This window comes from Genypterus blacodes, unplaced genomic scaffold, assembly GCF_046128005.1.
Source record: "Genypterus blacodes isolate CSIRO-AG114 ecotype Tasmania unplaced genomic scaffold, CSIRO-AGI_Gbla_v1 ptg000015l_1, whole genome shotgun sequence".
Taxonomy (NCBI): Eukaryota; Metazoa; Chordata; class Actinopteri; order Ophidiiformes; family Ophidiidae; genus Genypterus; species Genypterus blacodes.
The window spans coordinates 7,135,780-7,160,000 of record NW_027466829.1 but is presented as its reverse complement, the minus strand read 5'-3'; the positions used below and the strand labels follow the sequence as shown (position 1 = coordinate 7,160,000).

Below are 24,221 nucleotides of genomic sequence, written 5' to 3'. Positions count from 1 at the left end.
TCAGATCGGGACACAGACGATCAATTTGGTTCAATTTACTTTAATCCAGAATTAGAAATGTTAAATTGGAATTTACTTTTTTGTAGAGAAAATGTTCTAAATGTTTTCATTCAGTTGGATCAATATATTTTTCCGTTCTTGTTTTTTTATTCATCTCACACACTTCAACTTTGTTCATCACTGTGTTTGTCTATGGGAAACACACACACACACACACACACTCAAATAACATTTTGTAATCCAGCAATGTTTTCCTCAATGACTTCATTTATAAGATTAAATTATGAACAAACAACAAAATCATTTTCATATAAAATCCTCCTCATCCTCTTCATCGTCACTTCCCAAAACAAGGTTCAGATTATAAAGTCATAATAATGAAGACACATTTTTTATTGTGTGTGTGTGTGTGTGTGTGTGTGTGTTCAGGTTCAACCAAAATGTGTTCTTGTCTGCTGCAATCGACTTAAATCTTGTTTTACAGTGTGATGTCTATCTATCTATCTATCTATCTATCTATCTATCTATCTATCTATCTATCTCTCCCTCTTTCTCTCTCTCTCTCTCTCTCTCTCTCTCTCTCTCTCTCTCACTATGTGCTGATGCGTCTGAATGTATAGAAACGTACAGGAGCCTGTAAACGATGGTTGGATCTTTAATCTAAAGTTGAATCAGCAGGGACACAGCTGATCACCGGTGAGCTGTAGGTTAGAATCAGAAGTTAGTTACAGGAACTAATGCCTTTTTGCTTACGACCTTTGACCCTGTTTGCTCCCTGCTCCATGTGGGAGAATCCAGAGTGTGAAGAACGCAGACAAATCACCAAGATGTGTAGCAGAGCTCAGATCTGTGCTAGACACCATCAGATGCATTCAGGCGTTCCTGTGTTCTTGTACCTTTGCAGTGTGTGAGACACACAGCAGATCCATGAGGTCCAATCAGAGCGGCTCAGGCCTCAGGAGCCAAATCCCCAAAATATCAACAAAAAGGCTCAAAACATCAATAAAAGTCAGTTTGAGGGTTCAGATTTAGTTTTCTAAAAAATCAAAAACATTTTTATTAAGTTTGTTTTTGTATCACTGTAATGCTTAAGTGCATCTGATGAAGAGGAAGACTAACAGAGTCTTCATCACAGCCCAGAGATGATAAACGACGCAATTTCAGTAGAGATAGGTTCTTATTTTGCTCTCTTGTTCTGTTTCTGTTTCCACCTGTGGGTTTGGTTGGATGGAGGTCAGCCATTTTGTTTGCAGCTTGTGTTGACACTCTGGCATGGTTGAGGCTTCTGGTGAGCGTAAAGTCCTGACACGGCGTCGTCAGTGAGGTCATCAGTGACGTCGTTTAACCGTGTGGCGTTCAGGCGTGTGTGTGTGTGTGTGGTGGAGCCTCAGAGCAGCCTGAGTGGAGCCTCCTCCTCCTGTCTGACACAAAATGGCAGACGCAGCTCCACTCCTGCATGTGTGAGGCTGTTTGAGCTCAACAGGCTGCTGGTTGAACTGTAACATTCAGGGCGGCGCGTACATCACAGCGTTGTGTACTTTGCTCTGTTTTTCTGTGTACTTTGTATATTTAGCAGCTGAGTATTTTCCTTTCTCACACACGCCGGCTCTGCTCCTGTCAGCAGCTCACGTGTGTGTGTGTGTGTGCGCGTGTGTGTGTGTGGGTCAAATCAAAGGATGTTAAACTGCTGAGAAAATGGAAAAAGCAAAGAAACTGATAGAAAAAGATTTGAATTGGAGTTTACAGAAGAGTGAAAATGTTCCTAAGCTTCTTATGAACACAAACATGAGGAGTTTGTTTATTTTAATTTCTTTATTCTAGCTTTAATATTATCATAACATCATAACTCATGATTCATTACATGTTGCTATAATATACAGACATACAGAATAACACAAGTACTCCTTTAGTGATTTCTGTCTTTGGGCTGAAGGAGTTAAAGTCTCAATTTCAACTGGAGAAAAATAAAATGATCTAAATTAAAACACAGATTAGTTTCTTTTAAACTCCTGAGGGTTAAAGGTCAATGTCAACATAAAGAGTTTCCATCTGTAAAATATAATCTCTGCTCCGCTTTTATTCTATGCTGATAATCTATTTTTAAGACCAAAATGTAATTTGCACTTTGCACAAATTTGAGGACTGAAAGAGCTGAAGGTTGAAGAAGAAACGCTGAGGTCACAAAGGTCACTTTGTTCTTTTTTAGGGATCTTAGTGTGTAAAAGTAACAAGCAATAAATATCCAATATTATCACTGTGTGTGTGTGCGTGTGTGTGTGTGTGTGTGTGTGTGTGTGTGTGTGTGTGTGTGTGTGTGTTTGTGTGTGTGTGTGACTCAGACGCACAGATGCACACACACACACACACTCACATTTATACCACATGTAACACAGAACAGAAGTGTAAAGATTTTATTCCTCCCCTCTGTTTTTCTGTGTTTTTCATGACGTATTCCTCTTTATCTGTATTCTTAGGACCAAAGTGATGACTGAGAGAAGAATGGAACTAATGTGGGACTCTGACGCACATGGAGAGGCAGGAATGAGATGAGTGAGACGAAGGTGGACGGGAGGATGAAGAGCCGCCACAATCAGACAGAGACTGGGGTTCTTGCGCCGCCGCCCCGAAAACCCTGAAAGTCCAGATGCTTTGTGAGGACCACACCCACCATCACACACCCCCCCCACACACACACACACACACACACACACACACACACACACACACACACACACACACACACACACCACACTCACACCACACCCTGCAGAGCACAGAGACGTCCGTTCACTCCGGGTGAGGACAAAGTCAATCCCAAAAGTTTTAATCTCTGCTCATCTTTCACAGATAAACAGATCTTTGGTTACCATGACGCTTTATTTATGTGGTTATATGTTATTTTTAAAAACACACAGTCTGAGAGTGAAATTTGTGAAATTTATTTTGAATTTATTTTCAAATTGGGGCTTAAAAATTCAACCTCTGTTGATCTTTGGTCTTTGAACGTCTCAGCAGCAGACGGATAGACAAAGAGGAAGAAGGGACAAGAGTGATGAAGTAAGAGAAGCAGGGAAGCAGAGTGTGTGTTTGAGTCCAAAGGGCCATGATGATGATGATGGTTGCCTTATCTTCATCTTCAGCCAGCTCAGCCAGGTTCTCAAACTAAGGCTGCAGGCCCGGTTTAGAGTCTCAAAGCATCCCAGCTAGGGTCCACCTCCATACTGGGAACCACAGAGAAGACCTCTGTTCCTCTGGATGAAGGCCACTGGTTGATTCAACATCTCTAAAAAAAATACCAAATCAGTTTTGACGCCAAAAGACAAACAAACATTCAGCTCTGACCTGATTTTAATTGTTGTCAGAACGGAGAAACTTCTGAGGCGATTCAGAAACTCAGAAACAAAGTGCTGCTTTGAATCCAAGTCAACGTGAATATCAAGAGACGAGAGTCCTGATGCTGACCCACACTGTGTGTGTGTGTGTGTGTGTGTGTGTGTGTGTGTGTGTGTGTGTGTGTGTGTGTGTGTGTGTGTGTGTGTGTGTGTGTGTGTGTGTGTGTGTGTGTGTGTGTGTGTCCATGAGGTTTGACTTTTTTCTTCAATGAGTCGTTTGGTTGACAGATATGCAGGTAAATAAATACTGTGACACACACACACACACCTACACACACAACTACACGCAGGAAAATTCACAACACACAGAGGAACGCCAGGTTCACACACTGACTCTGAGAGTGTGTGTGTCCGTCTGCGTCTGTGTGTGTGTGTGTCTGTTGGTGAGAGTGTGTATCTGCAAATGTGGTGGCGTATGTGTGTATGTGTGTATGTGTGTATGTGTGTGTGTGTCCAGACAGATAGACTGTTCAAACACAAAACCTTTATATAAATTTGGATTATAATTGATAAAGTGACACATTTTTGATCTGAAGTCCAGAGAACATTAAAGTGTTAATAAGCTTTGTTTTATACTGCAGCTTCTTTCATTTTAATATGAAATATGAAGTAAATCTAAGTGAACATGTGGGTGTGAGTGTGTACTCTTCTTCCTTCTGTTAAAAGAGGAGGAAGATGATTTACAAAGGCAGATGTGTGTGAACGTTCCACCTCAAATCAAAGCAGTTTGATTCTGTTGTGTTCATTAAAATGATAAGAGTAATGATGTCACTGTAGTTTGGAGGTTCAGGAGGATTTGACGTCCTGATAATACAAATTAAGCTGTGTGTGTTAAAGTTATGCTATAGAAACAAATATGGAGTGTTACGTGTGTGTGTGTGTGTGTGTTTGTGTGTGTGTGTGTGTGTGTGGCTCTTGCATAGCAGCATGAGATGAACTGTGTCTCTCTCTCACTCTCTTACTCTAACTCTCTTTTTGATTTCTTTGCTGAAATTTGTGTGTGTGTGTGTGCGTGTGTGTGTGTGTGTGTGTTTGTATTAAGAAAAGTGTTGTATGGTGACAGTGGATCTGTTCTTTTCTTACAGGATGAACACACACACACACGCGCTCAGTGAAATGTGACATCAACCATCAAGACAGCAGCGACGAACATCACAGCTCAACGGAATGATGTAACACACACACACACACACACACACACACACACACACACACACACGTGATTATACTCTATATGTTTCACATTATGCATGCACTAATATTTACAGTATAATGTAAGTACAATATATATGACCGTACACACACACACACACACACACACACACACACACACACACATGCTGCTTATTTTAACACAAAATCATCGTAGTAAGATAATATGAATTATTAAACAACATATTGACGAGACTTTCAGGTAAACATTTCAGAAACTTTTAAAATCTCATTTATAAATCCTGAATACTTTTAAACTCTATTCAGGCCTCAGAGATATAAAATATATTTACACAGAGTCAGGGGGAAATTTGAGTTTATAGCATTTAATGTTTTAAAAAGCAGGAGAGACATTTAGCTGGAATAACGGACAGAACTAAACTGGACTCTCTGTATTTACTGATACAATTTGAAAATATTAGATTGGAGTTTGGGAAGAGAAAAGAAACCCCGATATGTACCCGCATGAGTGTGTGTGTGTGTGTGTGTGTGTGTGTGCGTGTGTGTGTCTGTCGGTAACTTAACTACTCCACCTCATTATAAAGATGTGAATTTTTAATGGGAGTTTTGTTGCGTTGAAGCTGCTTGTCAGGAGCCTTTTAAGCTCTGAAAACACTCATTGACTCACACACACACACCAGCTGCATGACCGCACATTTCTTAGCTACTGCAAAGAAGAATTGCACTGTGTGTGTGTGTGTGAGAGAGTGTGTGACGTGTTCAATGTACACGGATCGTCCCACTGAGTGTTGTTGCTGTTCTGGGCAGTTGTGCAACAGGTGTTAGGCTGTGGATTGGATGGTTCCGGCAGAACAAGGCAGGGGTCCTTTGTTTGGGAAGCTCTGGGTTTGAGGTTTGATGGAGAGGAGAGGAGAGGAGAGGAGAGGAGAGGAGAGGAGAGGAGAGGAGAGGAGAGGAGAGGAGAGAGGGGCTCCACGTGGCGCTGTCCGGCTCCGTGGTGCTGAAAGGCTGCACACTATAATTGATATTCGCGCTCTTATATTTATGAGAGTTTGGCCCCAGAAAACTCAAAAATCTCTCTCACATGTAAACAAAACTACGAGGTTGAGATGATGACGACATGAAGTTCTGTTTGGTTCTGATTCCTCCTGAGCTCGTTGCTGTTCTGAGGCCGGATTCTGCTCACCTGTAATCATTTAATTCACTGTGAAAATGTCGAGGAAAATAAATACAATATAAGATGAAGAGTGGGGCTGAAGTATGAAGAGCGACGAGCCTATTAGAGAGCAGACAAACGAGAGGAACCTGTGTGTGTGTGTGTGTGTGTGTGTGTGTGTGAGAGAGAGAGAGAGAGAGAGAGTGTGTGTGTGTGTAAGCTATCGATACTGAGGGGGACACGAATTCAAAACTGAAACTACAGGCTGTGTGTTTGTGTGTGTGTGTGTGTGTGTGTGTGTCAATGTGTGTGTGTAAAAAACTTTTGCCGCCTCTCGTGTTTTTGTGAACTAGAAACTAGAAACAGTTGCGTGTGTTTCTGCAAAAATGTGTAGAAATTTGAACTGTACTTATTTAAACTCACGTAAAATTTAAAACTTGTACTTCAGGATGTTTGTTCACTTTCTGTGTGTTTATAAACAGTGAAAAAAATCAAACCAACACAGACAGGCTTGTGTATTTTCACTCTGACACGAAACTAAACTTCACATTATCTCTCCACATTATCTTTCAGCTGCGAAGACTCGACCGGGACTCGACCGCGGGACCCAGAGTGTGAAGTTTGATTCAACGTCATTTTGTAACGTTAAATAGAATATTAGATCATTTTGGCAGGTTAAAACTTACACTATTTGAGTGTGTGTGTGTGTGTGTGTGTGTGTGTGTGTGTGTGTGTGTGTGTGTGTGTGTGTGTGTTTCCAAAACTGCCTGTGTGTTGATATAAGTTTTGATACACGTGAACGCATCATATTAGCTTTAAACTACAATAATGACAAAATTTGATATAAGTAATTGGGTGCAGGTGTGATTTTGAACATGAATGATGAAACACTGACACACACACACACACACACACATACACACTAACACGCTCGTGCTGCAGCTTCCTTCCTCCACTTGTGTCAAAGGATGCGAGCAGCTGCGTGATCACCTGCAGGATTCGAACACATTCTCATACTTTCCCGTCTGTGCTGAGTACGTGGCAGCCTTTCATTTTCACCGGGAAGCTTCTGTTTGTCGGGATTTCTTGTTTAGTTTGAGGTGTGTGTGAGTGTGTGAGTGTGTGTGTGTGAGAGAGAGAGAGAGAGGGAGAGAGGGAGCATGGCGGCGGAGGAGGGGGTGTGCACAGACTCCAAATGCTGCTGCAAATCGGTGTGGGCATCAGACTGCACATATACAGCCGAGGAGAGGAGTCTTGACAGGTGGATCACACACACACACACATAGAGAGAGAGAGAGAGTGAGAGAGAGAGAGAGAGAGAGAAAAAGAGCCTGATTATGTACAGATGTTTATTATGAAGACCCTGAAATAAAAGGATCGAAACGCAAACACGCTTGTCTGGCTGCTTATGTAACACACACACACACACACACACACACACACACACACACACACACACACACACACACACACACACACACACACACACACACACACACACACACACACTGTTTTGGAAAAGGGAACTACTACGACAGGAGGGAGGAGATCTCGCGAGATTACTTTGGCGATAGTTGTATTGGGGCTTGTAGTTCTCTGCTTCCACACACAGGCTCAACCTCCAACATGCTGCGACAGACCCGAGTCCTCTGGCCGGATGCGGGTGTGAGCTCCACGCCGCGGAGCCTCACTGCACCACTCTCCCCCGTTAGTCGCGGCTTATCAGCAGTGTGATGCAGGCAGAATCCCTAAAATAGCCGAGTGAGTCATGACTCGGAGGGAGCAGGCTGACTTCCCTGACTGGCGTCTCTTTGGCCAATAGAAGCCCGACAAACGAGCTCCACGGGGCGGGTGGACACGCAGACGCCTCACCAATGAGAGGATCCTTTCATTCATAAAGTGGTGTGGGCAGTTTTTTTCCAAAGCGTGGGTTCGGAGGGTTTCATAATCCTGACTGAAACCGACAAACCTGTTCGGTCGAGAGCCAATGACAGAGTCCGGACGGGAGCTGCCGTAATGTTCGGCCAATGGCGCCGCGTCCCGGCCTCCCTGCGGCCCGCCCCGCTCCATACACAGAACCGAATGAATGGGGGAAGCTGTGGGTGAGACTGACAGGCCCGAGAACCAATCGGCGAGGCGGATTGGCTAACGAGCAGAGGGGACAGCCAATGAGAAGGCGAGATAGGCGGGTCTGAGCAGAAAGTGGGCGGGGCGCTTTGATTCAGGCTAGACAAGTGTTGGGGGAGTTGGGGGAGTGTGTGTGATGCTACAACCTCCTTATAAAGGGACTCTCTCACGTTGTGGCTCGGAAATTAGTGCACATTGCCTAAAATTGAGGTCTCCACACGCACACACACACACACATACACACACACGTCGAGTCACCGAGACGCCGCTGCCATGAACCGCATGAACGTGGAGGAGGCGCTCCGCAGGGCCGAGGCGCCGCTCTTCTGGGTCGGCGCGTTCACCGTGGCCTCCCTGGCGCTCTGGATGCTCTACAGGCTGCTCTCGGGCTTTAGGATCTGGGTGTTGGGGAATGGAACGCTGCTCTCCACGAAGCTCGGGAAATGGGCAGGTGAGTTTGGTTCACATCAATTTCCACGCCACCTGAAATCACGGCGGTCACGGAGGGGACAGTTGAGCGGCGGGGCTGCTAATCTCGCCGCTCAGCCTCCAGAATGAGGCTGCTGGGCTCAAACTTCACTTTGGCGCAAAGGAAAAGCAGCGTTGTGGTGCGTTCAGGGACTTTAATTCGAGGGTGGAGGGTGTTGCGTAACAGGCGCAGGTAAGCAGCTGATTGTTGAGATAATGGCTCCTTATTAGCTCTTGTTGGCTTTCCTCGCGTCAAACACAAGCACCGTCTGCTGCCAGGGGCTCCAATCAGCGTTTTCACCCACATTGGAGCGGCAGGGCTGCTGAGCCAGGAGCCAAATTGCGCAGGCTATGCGCACTTTCACAGAGCTGCGTTATGTGGGTGAGAGCTGTGATCCAGCGCACTACTGAGCCACATGAGTCCCTCCGCATGATGTAGGACAAACCTATAGGCTCAATTAAAACCTGACCCACATCCTGATCAGGCTCAGCAGAACCTCTCGGGGATATCTGGGTCATTATCGGCACTTATCGGTCAGCTCACTTTTCATACTTGGATTGATTCGTGTTTGTGTTTGTCGGTTCTTGTCACGCTGCCTTGTTGTCTCCGTCCCAGCCCGTCTGTCCTGGCATCACTGGACCTCCTTAGAGCGCCATTGTTTTTGTTTTAAACCTCATATTGCACTTTGAAACGTGTTTGGTCTCGTTGAAGTGATTTTTAAAGGACGCCGGTGAGCGTCCTTCGGTCTAGTAGACTCCGGTCTCTCAGGAGTCGCCCTGCCATGGCTTGACCCACTTCTCCAGTCTTGTGTTTGGAGAAGCTGCTGCGTCTGGATCGTCTTGCTGCGCAATTTTTTACCGAACGCTGTTAATCTGCACCGGGATTCAGGTTCGTGTTTTTCCTGCTCGCATCCTCCTAAGAACCCGCCGGTCCGGATCATCCGCCGGTTGATCTGTTTCTCACAATAACGCAGATGTTTATTTCCGCACCGTGACGCACTTTGCTCCCAAATCGTCGTTATGTGTTTTTATGAATGGGCTGTTTTAATTGATGCCCTGTGCGCCTGAAGATGGGATGGAACGCATGACGCAAAGGTAAAGCGCCTTAGGAATTACTAACATAATCCATGTTTCAAGTCGTTCTGCTGGAATATAAGGAGGAATGCCGGTGCACTGCGATGAGTCATGCACTTGCTCATTGCTTCGTCATTCATTGGCCATAAAGCTCTTCACCCCCCCACCCCCTCGCTCTCCATTCATCCCTTCACTCCCACCATCTCTCCTTATAGACTCTTATTAGATGCACCTTGTTGTGCCGATCGTGTTCGTATTGTTGTTGACATTGTGTCAGAGGTGTTGATTGTTCTTGTGGCCGTAGTTGGCGGTGCTGTTGTGTAACATTCCATTGTGTTGTATTGAAAGGTTCCTAATATGAGGGGGAGGCAGAATATTAGGAACACTTCCATATAGATTACAACCAACCACTCGGCTTCAGAGATTTAATAGATTTGACACGAAGGCTGTTTATCTTTGCTTGTGTAGAGTGTGTGTGTGTAGTGACTGTTGGTGTTGTTCTCTACCATCGTATTCCTGTCTACTCTCTAAGCTTCTATTAGTCTTTAGATCTGAACTCTCTAGTGCACTTTAAGGTGTTTAGGCTCTTTACCAGATCAGGTATAACTGGCCACTCAACCTATACACACACACACACACACACACACACACACACACACACACACACACACACACACACACACACACACACACACACACACACACACACACACACACACACACACACACACACACACACACACACACACACACACACACACACACACACACACATCCTCTGGTCACTGAGATAATCTAAATCAGCAGTCAGAAGGAATTTTCAATGTGTCCCAACGACTTTTGTCTCTCTGGATGACCTTTCATTATAAACATGTGAACTCAAAGGCCACTCCCAGAAACGATTTGTTCTCACCACAGCCACTGACTGGTTGAACTGGTCCCGGCTCAGTCCCTGGTCCTTGACTCCTTTGTACCCCCCTGATGGAGCAATGGAAGGAAACGTGCGTGTGTGTGAGCTGGAAGGGCAGGTGTGTGTACTGTGTGTGTGTGTGTCAGGGATGAGGTGTTGCTTAGCTGGTTGAACCAGAGGTGCAGGTCTGTCCTGGTTAGGCAAAGATGTGATTTCCCGTCAAGTGGTGTGACTTCTCTCCACCTTTCACCATGCAGGTCTCTGGGTTGGCTGATATCTGCTCTAACTCTTTTACTTTAATGGTTGAGTTCTGTTCTACAGCTCACCTGAATACTTTAATGTTCCTGTGAGGCTCCAGACCCTTGACTCTTGTGTCTGTACTTCACATGAATATTCATAAAACAAGTTTATTGTCTATTGTCCTGTAGCGTCTCAGGTGGCGTCATAGTTTATGTTGTGCATGGAGATCTTTTGGTTGGTGAGTTTTGAGTGGGTTCGGCAGAGCAGAGAGCTGCTCTCTCATGCAGAGCAGAGCAGGGATTCTCTGCAATCTCTGCCTGGTCTTCCCCTCAGTGTGTGTGGGACACCTAGCGGCAGAACAGGCGCATTGCAGCATCAATCGAGGAGGTTCCCCCTGCCTCTGCTGCACTGTGTATGGATTCAGACAAAATCGGACACACACACACACACACACACACACACACACACACACACACACACACACACACACACACACACACACACACACACACACACACACACACACACACACACACACACACACACACACACACACACACACACACACACACACACACACACACACACACCAGTCTTACCCGTCTGTTTTGATCATCTTTGTAAACACGTTGCTAGGACACAGCATGTATTTATTTATTCATTGACATTAAGATGCTTCTTGTTATATTTCGTGGCGTTCAGTAGCTTGTTCATCATGTGGAGGTGCAGCCTGTCAATCATGTGTAGCAGAGCCCCGTCTCTGCTCCCTCCTCCACACTCAGCAGCTCATGTTATGTAACGAAGCCCGTGTCTTTTCTGCAGCATGTGTGTGTACACGCGTGTGTGTGTGTGTGCAACCCTGACTCCCTCTGAGTGACGTCATGACATGAGAGTTTACAGAGGAGATGTTATGTAAGAGGATGCAGCGACACAAACAAAGCCTCAGTGCAGCAGAATGGAGCTCCACTTTGATTCGTCTGTGGGGGCAAACAGCTCATCTGTACATTTATAGTTATTCTTACATGGGAATGATTTTCTATCTATTCTTTTATGAATAGTCTGGATTTCATTCATGATAAGGAACGAGCACATGTGAATGAAATGTATGCCATGTGTGTGCTGCAGATGAGGCAGGGTCTCCTCTTCATCTTTGTGAATGTGCTTCCCTCTTCTGCGCGTGTGTGTGTGTGTGTGTGTGTGCGTGTGCGTGTGTGCGTGTGTGTGTGTGTGTGTGTGTGTGTGTGTGTGTGTGTGTGTGTGTGTGTGTGTGTGTGTGTGTGTGTGTGTGTGTGTGTGTGTGTGTGTGTGTGTGTGTGTGTGTGTGTGTGTGTGTGTGTGTGTGTGTGTGTGTGTGTGTGTGTGTGTGTGTGTGTGTGTGTGTGCTTTGGTGGGTGGGCGGGCGGAGAGAGAGAGAGAGGCAGAAGAGAGAACAGTGGCGTTCATGTGACGAACACGCTCTGTGACACGTGCTGGAGCCAGGGATGATGGGTAAAAAGGGAAGAATCCTCCGCAGCTCTCATTTTAAGCCACTCTCCTGCTTCCCCCCCCCTCCCCCACACACATACACACACACACACCTTCTCTCCACTTCCCATCAAGCTGTGTGTGTGTCAATTTCCAACACTGCCTCTGTTGTTATCTTTTCCTAAGCATGTCTTCCTCTTTGATTTCCCTCTGTCTCTCTCTCTCTCTCCCTGTCTCTCTCTCTTTCTGTGTCTCTGTCTCACAATTTCACATTGACTTCCTAACAAAATCAGACTTAGTAGCAATATGAAGCTGAATTGGAGCCTAATGTGTTATTTTTCTAACAAAGACAGGAGAGAAAGGTGAAGTAAAGCCGTTTGTATTCAGTCTTAAATCTCCACTCGACTCTCTCACGCTCACCGTTTCACCGAATCCTTGTCCAACAGTGTGTAACAGAAGAGTGTGTGTGCTGCACTCGCTCAGTCACAATCCTCAACACGGCCTATACTGGAGCACCGACATTTTTGGCGAGTCAGGTGGTTATTATTCCGTAAAGCAGAGTGACGCTGCCTCACCGACTACAGTTTCAGTCAGACATGCCAGGAAAGTATTTGTTCAATCATTGGTGGTTATGGAACCTGTATAGAACAATGTGACGGGCCACGCTCGCCAGCTCGTCTCTGTCGGGAGCACAAACGACATTCTTCCGCCGCGTCCTGAGGCTTGGCAGGGTCCTCGGGGTGTGTTTGGCCTATTTGATGTTGAACACATCAGGCGTCTGTCTGTCTGTCTTCATTCAGTGGCCTGCTTGTGCTTTGTGCGGCTCAGGAGCAAACAAAGGTGCACCTGTCGCTCCGCAGCAGCAGCAGCACGCCGCTCCAGGACAGTCGGGGAAAGTCTCATTCACGCTCGACTGTGAGGACGTTTGTTGCGTTTGAAAACCCCGACTTCTGAAGCTGCTCTACATGAACGTATCTATAGAGTTAGATATGAATACGTCCACATGTGCCTCAGTGTTTTACTGTCTACAGTCACTTCCTGCGGCCTCAGGCTCTCCCTTTCGGCAGTTGGCAAACCAGCTGGGTCGGGCATTACCGCCCCCTAGTGGACACGGGCGTATCTATTAGCTTTATTTGTGCGTTTGATATTTTCAATGTAATATTAGCACAATATTGGTAACTTCTCTTGAATGTATGATAACATTTGTGTGTAACTTGACTCATAAGCCGATGAGAGCAGGTTTTTACTGATTGGCACATGGCAGGATTAATCCATGACATCACCTCCCGGGGGCCTTGGCTGTGGTATGTTCCCACACCTCACAGGCCAGACGGTCCCAGCTTTGTTTCCTGGATAATTGATCAGATCAACCGAGTTCAGGTTACTTTGCTTATTTCTGTGAAAGTAGTGGTGTAGAATGAAACTATATCTGTTCTTCCCTCCTCTTCTCCCCCTAAGTGAGGCGTGTGACGGAGGGAGGAGGGACTCTTTTAGCTCGGTACCCAAATATAGACAGGAGTTCTATCTTGGGCAGCTCTGAAGTACACGTCCTCCCTCCCTCCCTCCCTCCCTCCCTCTTCCCTCTCCTCCAGCTCCATCCAGCTTTTTGCCCACGTGACGTTTCTCTCCTGCTATTTAAAGCTCGTGTGTGCGTATGTGTGTTTGAATGTGGAAGGTGGGTGGATGAAAAGAGTGTGTGTGTGTATGCTCGTGTGTGTGTGTGTGTGTGTGTGTAACGGGGGTGTCTTTAGATCTTCTGCTGCATCCCTCCCTCCCTCCCTCCCTCTGAGGTAGGAGGGGCTGCTCGTTGATAGGCGAGTTTGGGGTGCGACAGATTACATAACGCTACGTAACGAGCGCGGGGCAAACAAGGACCGCAGTCTCTCCTCACTGAGAATCTTAATTGGGGATTGGGTGGGGGTGCTGAAGGGGGGGAGGGAGGGGGGGGGGGGCTCATTTGCTCACTGCTTTTATTGGTAAATGAAGTTTAATCTCCCCTAAACGGCGCCCCCTGTGGGTCATCAATCAGCACCATAACCAAACATCAGATGGGCTCATGTCATGATCTGTTCATCAAACATCCTGATTCCTCTCTGGTGTCAGCAGATTGTTCTCCTCCGGATCAGGAGGATGCAGCAGCAGCAGCAGCAGCAGGCTGGTCGTCGTGGTGATGGTGATGGTGATGGTGGTGGTAGGGGGGGGGGGGATCTTGTTGGTATTCAGGTGCTGCGGCAGGCAGGCAGGCAGGCAGCTCCCAGACGAGGCAGTGCAGGCGCGCTGCTATTTTTACTCCTGCTGCTGCTTTTTTTAGACCCTCGGAATAGTGAACAGGCAGTGGCAGGGGCTGCTCTACTGCTGAGGAGGGAGGGAGGGAGGGAGGGAGACAGAAAAGGCTGGGGGATGTCAGTACCTCTGGACATGATGTGCAGCAGCAAGCGTGGGGAAGCTGCGGTGCAAACGCGCCCCCATCAGGCCGCTCTGGAGCCTGCATGATGCTGGGGAGCGGGAGGAAGTGAGTCCAGGGCGCCGCCGCCGCCGCTGCTGCTGCTGCTGAATGGAACACAGAGTGAGACAATGGAGCTCACATGCATCCATTCATACAAACACACACACACACTTCCACTGCTGAGCACATCTCCAGGTTATTACTTTTCATTTCCCATCAACACACACACACATACAGAGTGTGTGTGTGTGTCATGTTTGTGTCAAATTCAGTCTTTTTTTAGTATCAAATCAGTTTAATCTAACACACCGTTACACTGTTAGATGTTTTGTATCCAGATGCAGTCTGATACAAACTCCATGCAGAGCAGCAAACTCCAGGAACTCTGTGTCCTAAATCTGTTGTATAACCTCCACACACACACACACACACACACACACACACACACACACACACACACACACACACACACACACACACACACACACACACACACACACACACACACACACACACACACACACACACACACACACACACACACACACACACACTTTGTTGAGATAATGGCAGGGTTACATAATGGCTCCGAGGCGTGCGGTCACTCATGAGTACAGCAGGAGGATTCAGGGCCACGAAACAGGAAGTCACCTCGCATCTAAACTTCTTCTTCTTCTCTCTTATTTGATTTCAGTCTCTCACGTTCTCCATCCTAAAAGTGCAGGCTGCTTATAAACCAAGTGGGAAAATAGAAATGAAACCAGGTTAAGATTTAATTGCTGTTTTGTGTGAATTTGAAGTCGGCGGGGCGTCATGACGACCAGATTGGATCCTGATGATGGAGATCTAGAGGAGTAGGTGTTGACTGAGTAGAGTCTTTCTTCTTCTTCTTCTTTGTCCTACTTGACACCTTGCCCCCCCTCTTATTTGACTAAACGCTGATGGAAGCGTGAATGAGGCGTGACGTGGCGTTCCTCCCCTGAACACAGAGGCGGGGCCTCACCTCACGTGGCACACAGGTGCATTCTTCACATTCGGTTGAAAGTTCAAGTGGCGACTCGGTGCTGCGTTCCTGCACGTGTTCCCCTCCGCACGGCCGCCGTCGAGCGGCCGAGCTGCGGCGTTCCAAACATTCCTGCGGAACGAGTCCCCGCTGGCTTCTTCTCTGCTGGGGTACATTCTCTTCTTCTTCCTCTTCTTCGTCTTGTCCTGTGTGACAGTTTCAGTAAAGACGTTGAGAATGCAAACAATCCGCCGGGCGATGTAGAGATAGACGGGGTCATGATTGTGTCACGGCAGCGGCGGGGAACGTTGGCGTGTCTCATAGTTCAGTCTGGAGGCTGAGGGAAGACAAACTGGCCTCCTGTGGAGACGTGATGATCCAAACAAACACCTGCTCTCATCTGCGTCAGACCAAGAGTGAAGGCTCGTATGGAGTTACGGGGCTTTGTCTTTGTTTCTGCCCTCAGCCATTTTATTTGACAGTGTCTCCTTGTCTGTCTCCCCCTTCCCCTCCTCTCCCCTCCCCTCCCCTCCTCTCCTCCCCACCTGTATCTGCAGTGAGAGATGCTTTGGTACCTCCCGCACCCATTGAGGCTTTTCTGGCACGGAGCGTTTCATTCTTAACACGGGGGAGGTTTAAAAATAACCAGGGAGGGATTCTGCTGCTCTTTTCTCAGTTTTGACTTTGTGCTTCTCTCTCTCTCTCTCTCCTTCCCCCTCCGCCTTCTCCTCCACCGTCTCATTCTGTCTCCCTCTTTCCCCTTCACTCATTCGTTCTCTCGCTTCGCTCCAGTTCTATTTTTAGCCGCCCCCAGGATCCCTCCTCGGCCCCCCTCCCTCCCTCCTTCCCTCCTTCCCTCCCTCCCTCTCCCTCCTTTCTCCTGCTCCATGTTCGTCATCGCTCCCTCCTCTCCGCATCCTCTTTCTCATCTCTCTGCTTGCTCTCCATCTCTTTGCCAGAGAATGTCCTCTACCTCTATTAATCTTTCATCAAGCCGTGCTAATAATATATTCATGATGCACAACCGTGTGTGTGTGTGTGTGTGTGAGTGCGTATATTTGTGAATGCCCCAATTCCCCCCCTCCTCCTCCTCCTCCTCCCTCTTCTGTCTCTTCCTCCCTTGTCCTTTCTTTCTCCCTCCGTCTCTCCATCCTTTCTCCCCTGTCTTCTGTCAGTCAAGGGCCGGGGTTGATGGGCAGCGAGGGTTTATAAATAGCTCTGCTGGCTTGACAAGGTGAAGGAGAGCTCTGAACACAAGAACATGGGCTCCTCCGTCTGTTCACCGCCCCTTTGTCACACTTCCATCAGGGTTCTTTCCAAAACCTGTCCGGGCCCTGAAGCCTGCAGAATCTATAGTGGAACCCTGAGCGTGTTGCTGCGTTTCTGCTTCCTGTGGCGTTCCAGCGGGTGTGGAGAGCCTTTGTGAGGCCTTACTCTTCTTCTGTAATCTCTACCATTTTATATCCTTCCCTGTCTTTGTTCTGCCATAATCTCTCCTATCCTGTTCATCTGGAATAGCATCAACGTGGTCTCTTACAGCGTCTCTGCCTGTGTCCTGGGCTCCTCTCCTCTGCTCTCCTCTCCTCTCCTCTCCTCTCCTCTGCTCCGGCTGGCAGACAGGTAGAGGAAGAACGTTTGCATTGGGAGCTAAAGGCAGTGGTGAAAAGGAGGCTAAAGCTGCGGCCTTTGCTCGCCGTTGTGTTGCATAGTATCGCCGGGCGTGTCCCCTAACGTATTTGCTCGTGCGGCAGGACGCTACGATGACAATTGGAAGCGGTCGAACCTGAAGTGACGGTGCGTCATCGCCGACTGAGACGCTACGCTGCAGCTGACACGTCGGGCCTCTGTCAGCCAGCCAAGCACAGCGCCAATGTGTCGATAGCCGCCCCGTCATACTCCAGAACCAATTGTAATCCGGTTCTGGGTTATTTTGGGGGCTTTGAAATGCGTGGCTCTACCAGATCGTGTGAGAGAAAGTGTCTTCAGAATGATTTCCAGGTGGTTTACTGGGTCAGTGTAGCGTTAGAGCGGAGCAGCAGACTCTATAGTGTGATGCTGTGATGACAGGAAGTCCTCGTCCTGTCGCCCCTGCAGCGTTCTCTTCTTCTTCTCTCGGCTGAAGACTGTGAAAAATGCAGACGTTCCAGGTTTAACCGGCATATTTCCATCTAAAATGTTCCTCTAAGCAAAGTTATGAGTTTAGCTGGAGGCTCGTCACATGTTTAGAACACCAGAACACGTGAGAGGAGGAACCTACTGACCTCTGACCTCTGCTTCTTCTTCTTCTTCTTGTCTCTCTGCAGTTGTGACGGGAGCCACAGATGGAATCGGGAAATCCTACGCAGAAGAGGTGAGGCTCCTGGACTCCATTTATATATTTCATTCCCTGTGGCTCTCACACACAGACACACACACACACACACACACACCGTGGCTCTTGCAGACCCTTTTTAACGCCCGCTGACCTGAGCTGGTATGGAGGCAACAAGCTGATGCTGAATAGAGGCTCAGGCTGCTGTGGGTGTAGGGATGATGTCATCATATACGTGGGCCATTTGACTCCTATTGTTCATCTGCTCAACCAGTGTGTGTGTGTGTGTGTGTGTGTGTGTGTGTGTGTGTACGTACATGTTACTGACCGGTGTTTCCTCTCTAGCTGGCTCGTCGTGGGTTTGCCATGGTGCTGATCAGTCGCTCCCAGGACAAGCTGGATGACGTGGCCAAGTCACTAGGTAAGTGTGTGTGTCCATTACATCATGGAAACCTTTTGTGGGGGTTGAGAGCACAGCGGATGAGGATGTGTGTGTGAGCGGGCAGTGACGTGCTGCAGGGTTCCCCCGGTGTTAAATGGACCCAGATGGTGTGAGATATGTAACCTTTATCTTAGGAGCCATAAGTGTTCAATCAGAGGCAAACAGAGCTGTGAGGGGAAAGACAAATACGTCCAAAAGGCTGCAACATACAAAATAGAATTTTCGTGAAGGAGGACGACGTAATATCTGAGTGAGACGCTCTCTCTCTCTCTCTCTCTCTCTCTCTCTCTCTCTCTCTCTCTCTGTCTCTCTCTCTCTCTCTCTCCCGCTCCCGCTCCATCTGTCTGTGACGTCTCCCACAGTGCAATTTCCCCCCGTCGTGCCTCTCGTCCACAGAGGGGGCTGATGGGTAGTCACGAGCGGGGTGCGGCGTGCCAAACCCTGGCACTCCTCCCTCACGATCAGTCTTTGACAAAGCAGCCCTCCTGATGGTGTAACCAGGCAACCCACCCTGCCCCACCTATACTCCTCCACCCCTCACTGTCCAAAATGCCTCCCCTCTTGTGCGGCCGCCACATTTAATTGGCTTTTAATCACACCAACCTGGCAACCCCCAAATTATGTCTCCAGTTTGTTAACTTTGGCCCTTTAGTTTGCTTCTCCTCGCTCAGTGTCTGTAGGCGGTTATGATGAATATAGATTTAGGGGGAATAACCTCCTCACTGTGCCGTCGCCCCTCAGGTTGCGTCTCACTCTCTCACCCGCCGTGTGTGTGTGTGTGTGTGTGTGTGTGTTTAACTCTGCGTTCACACACACAGGCTCCTCTTTGCTGATGCTCATCCCAGGAATTTTCCTCTTGTAACCCCAGCACCTATCAGCAAAAGAGTCTTTGGACAATAAATTCTAATTGCAGCAGGCGCGTCAAACGTGACGAAAGCAGAACGAGCATGGGAGGGAGGGAGGGAGGGAGGGAGGGAGCGAGCAGGTCTCTTGTTTATTGGTGTGCAGCGCCCTCTCCAGTTTGAGTTTGATAGAGACGAGGTTCCTGCTCCATGACTTTGAATAGATGCTGAAGAATTTGATACTAGAGTTGAAACCTGCTTCAGTCCTGTAATGAGCTTTTTGCACAATGTCCTGACTAATTAGTGGCACATGAGTGTATGTATACAAGCTGTGTGTGTGATCAGAAGCCTCCTCAGACGTCTGATCCTCCAGAGCATCGATCATCTCATGGAAAACAGAAGCGTAGAAACTTCTGTGACCTTTCTGAGTTCTCCCCGTCGTTTGTGTGTCTCTCAATAACACATTTGTTTCTTTCACAGAGGAGCAGTTTAATATTGAGACAAGGACCATCGCTGTGGACTTTGGCCGCTCGGACATCTACTCCACCATCGAGGAGGGACTGCGTGGTCTGGAGATCGGCGTTCTTGGTAAGAGCGGTGGCTTCTCCGCCTCCTTGTGGCTTCGCTCTGTGATCCACTCGTGACTTATAGGCACAAATGTCTCTGTGTTTGTTGTCTGATGAGCATAAATGTGCTGAGTCTGTATCCTGGCTGTGTGACTGCAGATGGAACAGAGGCACAAGAGAGATCTGCCGTCGTTCCTGTGCTTTGGCCTCTGTTAACCTTCTCATAGGTGGAGTGATTGTGGCTCCACACAGGTTTGCTTCTCCTCCTCCTGCGTCGTCTCAGTCGCTCACGTCTGCGTCGTCACTCGTTCACGGTGACGTCTGGAGCTCTGCCTGAGTCACCACTTCAGTTCAGAGTGCAGAGAGGCTGTTTGTTTGTTTGTTAGCAAGTGAAGCTTCAGACAGCAGCATGTCCACACCAGACAAACCGCTTCCATCAAGACTTTCCAGGAAACGTTCTCCTGCTGTCCACATGACCTCACCCTGAAGTCACAGCTGCTAAAGTCTAATGGAGATGTTTGCATTGTTCAGTGCGGGTGAACATTTAAAGAACTCTTTGTCCCTTTTTTATGATAGCAGGATGAGCCCTGCTTGTTGTAAGGTGTGGCTGTCTAGAGTAGAGGCCTGGTTCTATCTCGCTGGGTGTTGCTGCCACCTAGTGGTCCAACATCTCTGCTAGTTTGACTCCAAAGCATCAGGTTCTTACTTCACTCCCCAAAAACTATGGTGTGATTCCTTCTGTCTTTTGTCTTCAACAGTCAATAATGTGGGCGTGTCCTACTCCTACCCCGAGTACTTCCTCTGTATTCCTGATCTGGAGAATGTGAGTTTTGTTGTCATCTTTATTTCTTTGCCTGTTGCCAGTAGAGATGGAAGAATGCAGCTTTTAAAAGTCTGTCCTCTCCTTTTATTCTTTGTTGACACACTGTTGTGTACTTATGGACACACAGTGATATACGTGTGTGTGTTTGTGTGTGTGTTATGCTTACTGGAGCTTTCTGTGTTTCAGTTCATCACAAATATGGTCAACGTCAACATCACCTCAGTGTGCCAGGTGAGCTCCCCGTGTGAACCTGTCTGTCTCTGTGCCGTCTCCTCCTCACTTTGCCCCTTTTTCTTCCTCTCCTCGTCCTCTTCTGCTGTTTTCCACCACGGTACCTGCAGTGTCTCACTTGTTCCCAAAGCAACGGTGGACTACACCAACGCTGTCTGTACTCTCCACCCACGCATCTCTCCCTCTCCCTGCCTGTCTCACTCTTTCCCTCCATCCTACTTTTAGTCTCTTTCTTGCCCTTCTGTCCCCGTCCCCTCGTCCTCCCTTGTGAGTGTTGACTTGTGTAACTGTTGTGTGTAGCAGTGGATGTTGACTGAGCCTGTGTTGTTGTTCTTTTAGATGACTCGCCTGGTGCTGCCCAGAATGGCTGAGAGGTGAGTTCAATCACGGGCTTCCATGTTTTGCGACATGACTGCAGTCTCATTTCAGGCTTGGAGGAAAGGGATTCTGTCTCTGAGCCTCACAGGCGGCGCCCAAATGACAGCAGAGAGCCGTAGTTTAACACACAGTGTGTGTGAAGTTGTGCCGTATGAGGGCGACTCTTTTATTGGAGGGGAAACCAGGAATCCTCATCAAGCCTCTCTATCACTGCATCACTCTTTCCCTCTCCTCCTTTGTTCGCAATGCTGACAAGCTTTCAATTCACACAAAGTGCTCTTCCCACCCGATTGGCTCTGCTGTTCCCATGTGACCGCTGCCGGCCAATGGCAGTGCAGGCAGATTTGGTGCCGTGTGAGGCTGGAGCGTTGCTCCACTACATCACTGCAGCAACAGGCTGCCATGGCAACGCACAGGCCACTACCACACTGTTTTGAGTATGTGAGAGTAGAACATTACTTTGTATATATTTGTCAGGCTGCTGAGTGTTCAGACGCAGAGTTCCCACAGGGTTTAACCCTTTAACTGAGCGCTGTGACCGTGCTGTTTGATGAGGTGAAAACACTATTAAACCTTTTTGGGGGGGGTTTCTCGATTTGGACAGATTTGTTTGAGTCCCATTTTAAGCACCGTCATGCCGTCCAAACCTACAGATCTTCTTCTCCTGAATGTTTCCATCTTGTGGTCTTCTCAGGTCCAAAGGTATCGTCCTCAACATCTCCTCTGCCAGTGGCATGTACCCCCTCCCTCTGCTCACCGTCTACTCTGCCACTAAAGTACGTGTTTGAACTCCACAGTGCACATCTGTACATTTTTACATTTCATTTTCAAGTCACTGTGCATTTCTGTTGTTAGCCTTGTTCTTATTATGTTAATGTTAATATTTAGAGGGCTGATATGTTAAACTTGGCCATCTTGTCTCTGTGTGTATGCAGGCCTTTGTGGATTTCTTTTCCCGTGGCCTTCAGGAGGAGTACAGGCGTCAGGGTGTCATCGTCCAGGTAAGGCTGAGTCTGAGGCTCCTCAAATCCTCTGCTGGGATCAATGTGAACTCTACAACCTGCAAAGATGAACAACATGCATGTTTCAAACGAGCAGTGTTAAATACTGTGGAGTCTTATGCAATTCCTTAAGTTTCCCAGACTCTAGTGACAAAGGTGTAAGCTCTGTCCTAAAGTTAGGCCCTCTCACACACATTTGACCAAATCTACACTGTAATCTCACCCTGCTTTAAAGCTGCACACTCATCAAGTCCATCTTTCATCGGGCTTTTCCTCCTCCCAGCAAAGGCATTTTTGTCAGTATGCTTTTCTGTTTTTGTCTTTTGTGGCATTCCCTGTAGTTTGTAGCCTTGTGCCACCTGGTGGCTTGAGTCGGTACAGCAGTTTCACCTCAGTAAACCTTGCCTGCATCTTCACCTGCTGAGACCAGCCTTCATTCAAGTGCAAACATGAGAACCTTAAACCTTCTAAATGAGTTGCATCTGCTCTACTCTAGCACTAAGTAGAAGCAGGTATAAATCACTCAGACCCTAAATTATCTTCAGACATTCTTTGCCGGCCCCGGCTAGTAAGGAACAGATTTTACCTGTAAAATGAGGCGGGATCAGAAAGTAATGCTTAATATTCTCATTAATAATCTCACTTCCCCCCCTGTCTGTCTGCAGAGTGTGCTGCCTTTCTTCGTGGTCACTAAGATGACTCGCATCAAGAAGCCCACTCTGGACAAACCCACCCCTGAGCGCTATGTGGCAGCTGAGCTCAGCACTGTGGGTCTGCAGACCCAGACCAACGGTTACTTCCCCCACGCCGTCATGGTAAGAAGAGAACACATGAGATACCTGTGCTGTATGAAGCGATGCAGTTAAACACGGAATGTATAAAGTCACAGACACGTGTGGAATATTTGGAATATTTGGTTAATGCATTTATTAACAGGATGCAGATAATGTTTTTGTTTTCAAGATTGGTGAAATCTCTTCTCTTCTTCCTGTTTCAGGGCTGGTTAACCACCAAGCTGGTGCCAATCAATCTAGTTATCTTCTTTGGAGCCAGGATGAACCGTCTGCAGCGCACCGGCTACCTGCACAGGAGGAGGCTGCGGGAGGAGAAGAATGGAAAAACTTTGAAAACGGAATAGGAAGATGGCTGTTCTGGCCCAGTGCAACATTGAAATAAATAAGTTTCTGAATCTGTGATTGACCCTGCAGGGCTGCCTTAGATTTCATAAGAGTCTTTAGTTGATTTGCACATCTGGGCATTTGTGACATTCTATTTAAACGTCGACCTCTACTCTGACTCTACTCTGGATTTAAATGGCCAAAGATGGAACGATTGCTCTGCTCCTGGTAAAGGGCAGTATAATGTATTCTATGTCACTGACACACTGGTGGAAATTGGAGCAAAAAAAGGGTGATTTGTTATCCATGCTGTTGTAAGCAGTGGAAATGGTGGTGGGCGTTTTGATGCATCTTTTTTATGTATTATTTATTATACATAAATTTGTATTTACAGATTAACCAAACTGAGGCCTTTTTAAATGTATTTACAAATCTAAACGCCATTTACAAATGGCAACAGTTGACTTGCATCTCTGCCTTATATACTGACTTTTTTCTCTTGTATTCTTATATATATATAGTGTTGGTATTTACAGCAATATGGTGTGGTGGGATGTTGTTGCACTGAGGCAACACACAAAGCTTTTCATTATTGTCGTTTATGCTGGAAATGGTCCGATTCAATGAGGGGACTCGGTGGTAAGAAGAAACTGTAACAGAACGTTACCGGTGCTACGTGCAGCTGAATCATACACTTGACCCATTTTCATGAAAAGTCAAGTTGTAAATCTGATGAACCTAAGAAAACTGATTTTATCTGCTACACAGTTAATTCAGCTGGTGTGTTTTTCAGAAGAGCTGAATGTTTCACAGTCCCATATGACTTTGTCTGACTTGTGCCTCCCTGAGTAATTATGTGAGCTGTCTGGAGGCTTATACCTCTTTGATGTTCTTTTTATATGCTTGGACATGGAAGTGACTTTCTACATGTAAAATATACTGTTTTTCATTTGGCCTGTTAGCGATTGATATTTTCTAATGTTTGTTAATAAAAGCTGTATCAAACTTCGGTTGTTTTCCTTCACAGAAAACTGCTAATATTTAACTTGAAAGTAA

General features: G+C 47.2%; 2 protein-coding genes across 3 annotated transcripts in view; both read left to right on the top strand.

The window, feature by feature from the left end:
- Window positions 1-24,221, top strand: part of cunh11orf96 (chromosome unknown C11orf96 homolog) — a 60,253-nt gene that overhangs the window by 19,875 nt on the left and 16,157 nt on the right. The window lies entirely within an intron of this gene.
- Window positions 7,982-24,170, top strand: hsd17b12a (hydroxysteroid (17-beta) dehydrogenase 12a). Of its 2 annotated transcripts, none has more exons than XM_076138311.1 (11): window positions 7,982-8,299; window positions 17,757-17,803; window positions 18,110-18,185; window positions 19,529-19,636; window positions 20,373-20,437; window positions 20,624-20,668; window positions 21,008-21,042; window positions 21,741-21,822; window positions 21,982-22,047; window positions 22,713-22,862; window positions 23,045-24,170. In XM_076138311.1, exons 1-11 carry the CDS (start codon window positions 8,122-8,124, stop codon window positions 23,183-23,185), a joined length of 993 nt encoding a protein of 330 aa, XP_075994426.1. In that variant the 5' UTR covers window positions 7,982-8,121; the 3' UTR covers window positions 23,186-24,170. The 2 variants fall into 2 exon arrangements, with proteins under 2 accessions (XP_075994426.1, XP_075994432.1); XM_076138317.1 differs by lacking the exon at window positions 7,982-8,299 and adding an exon at window positions 8,581-8,698.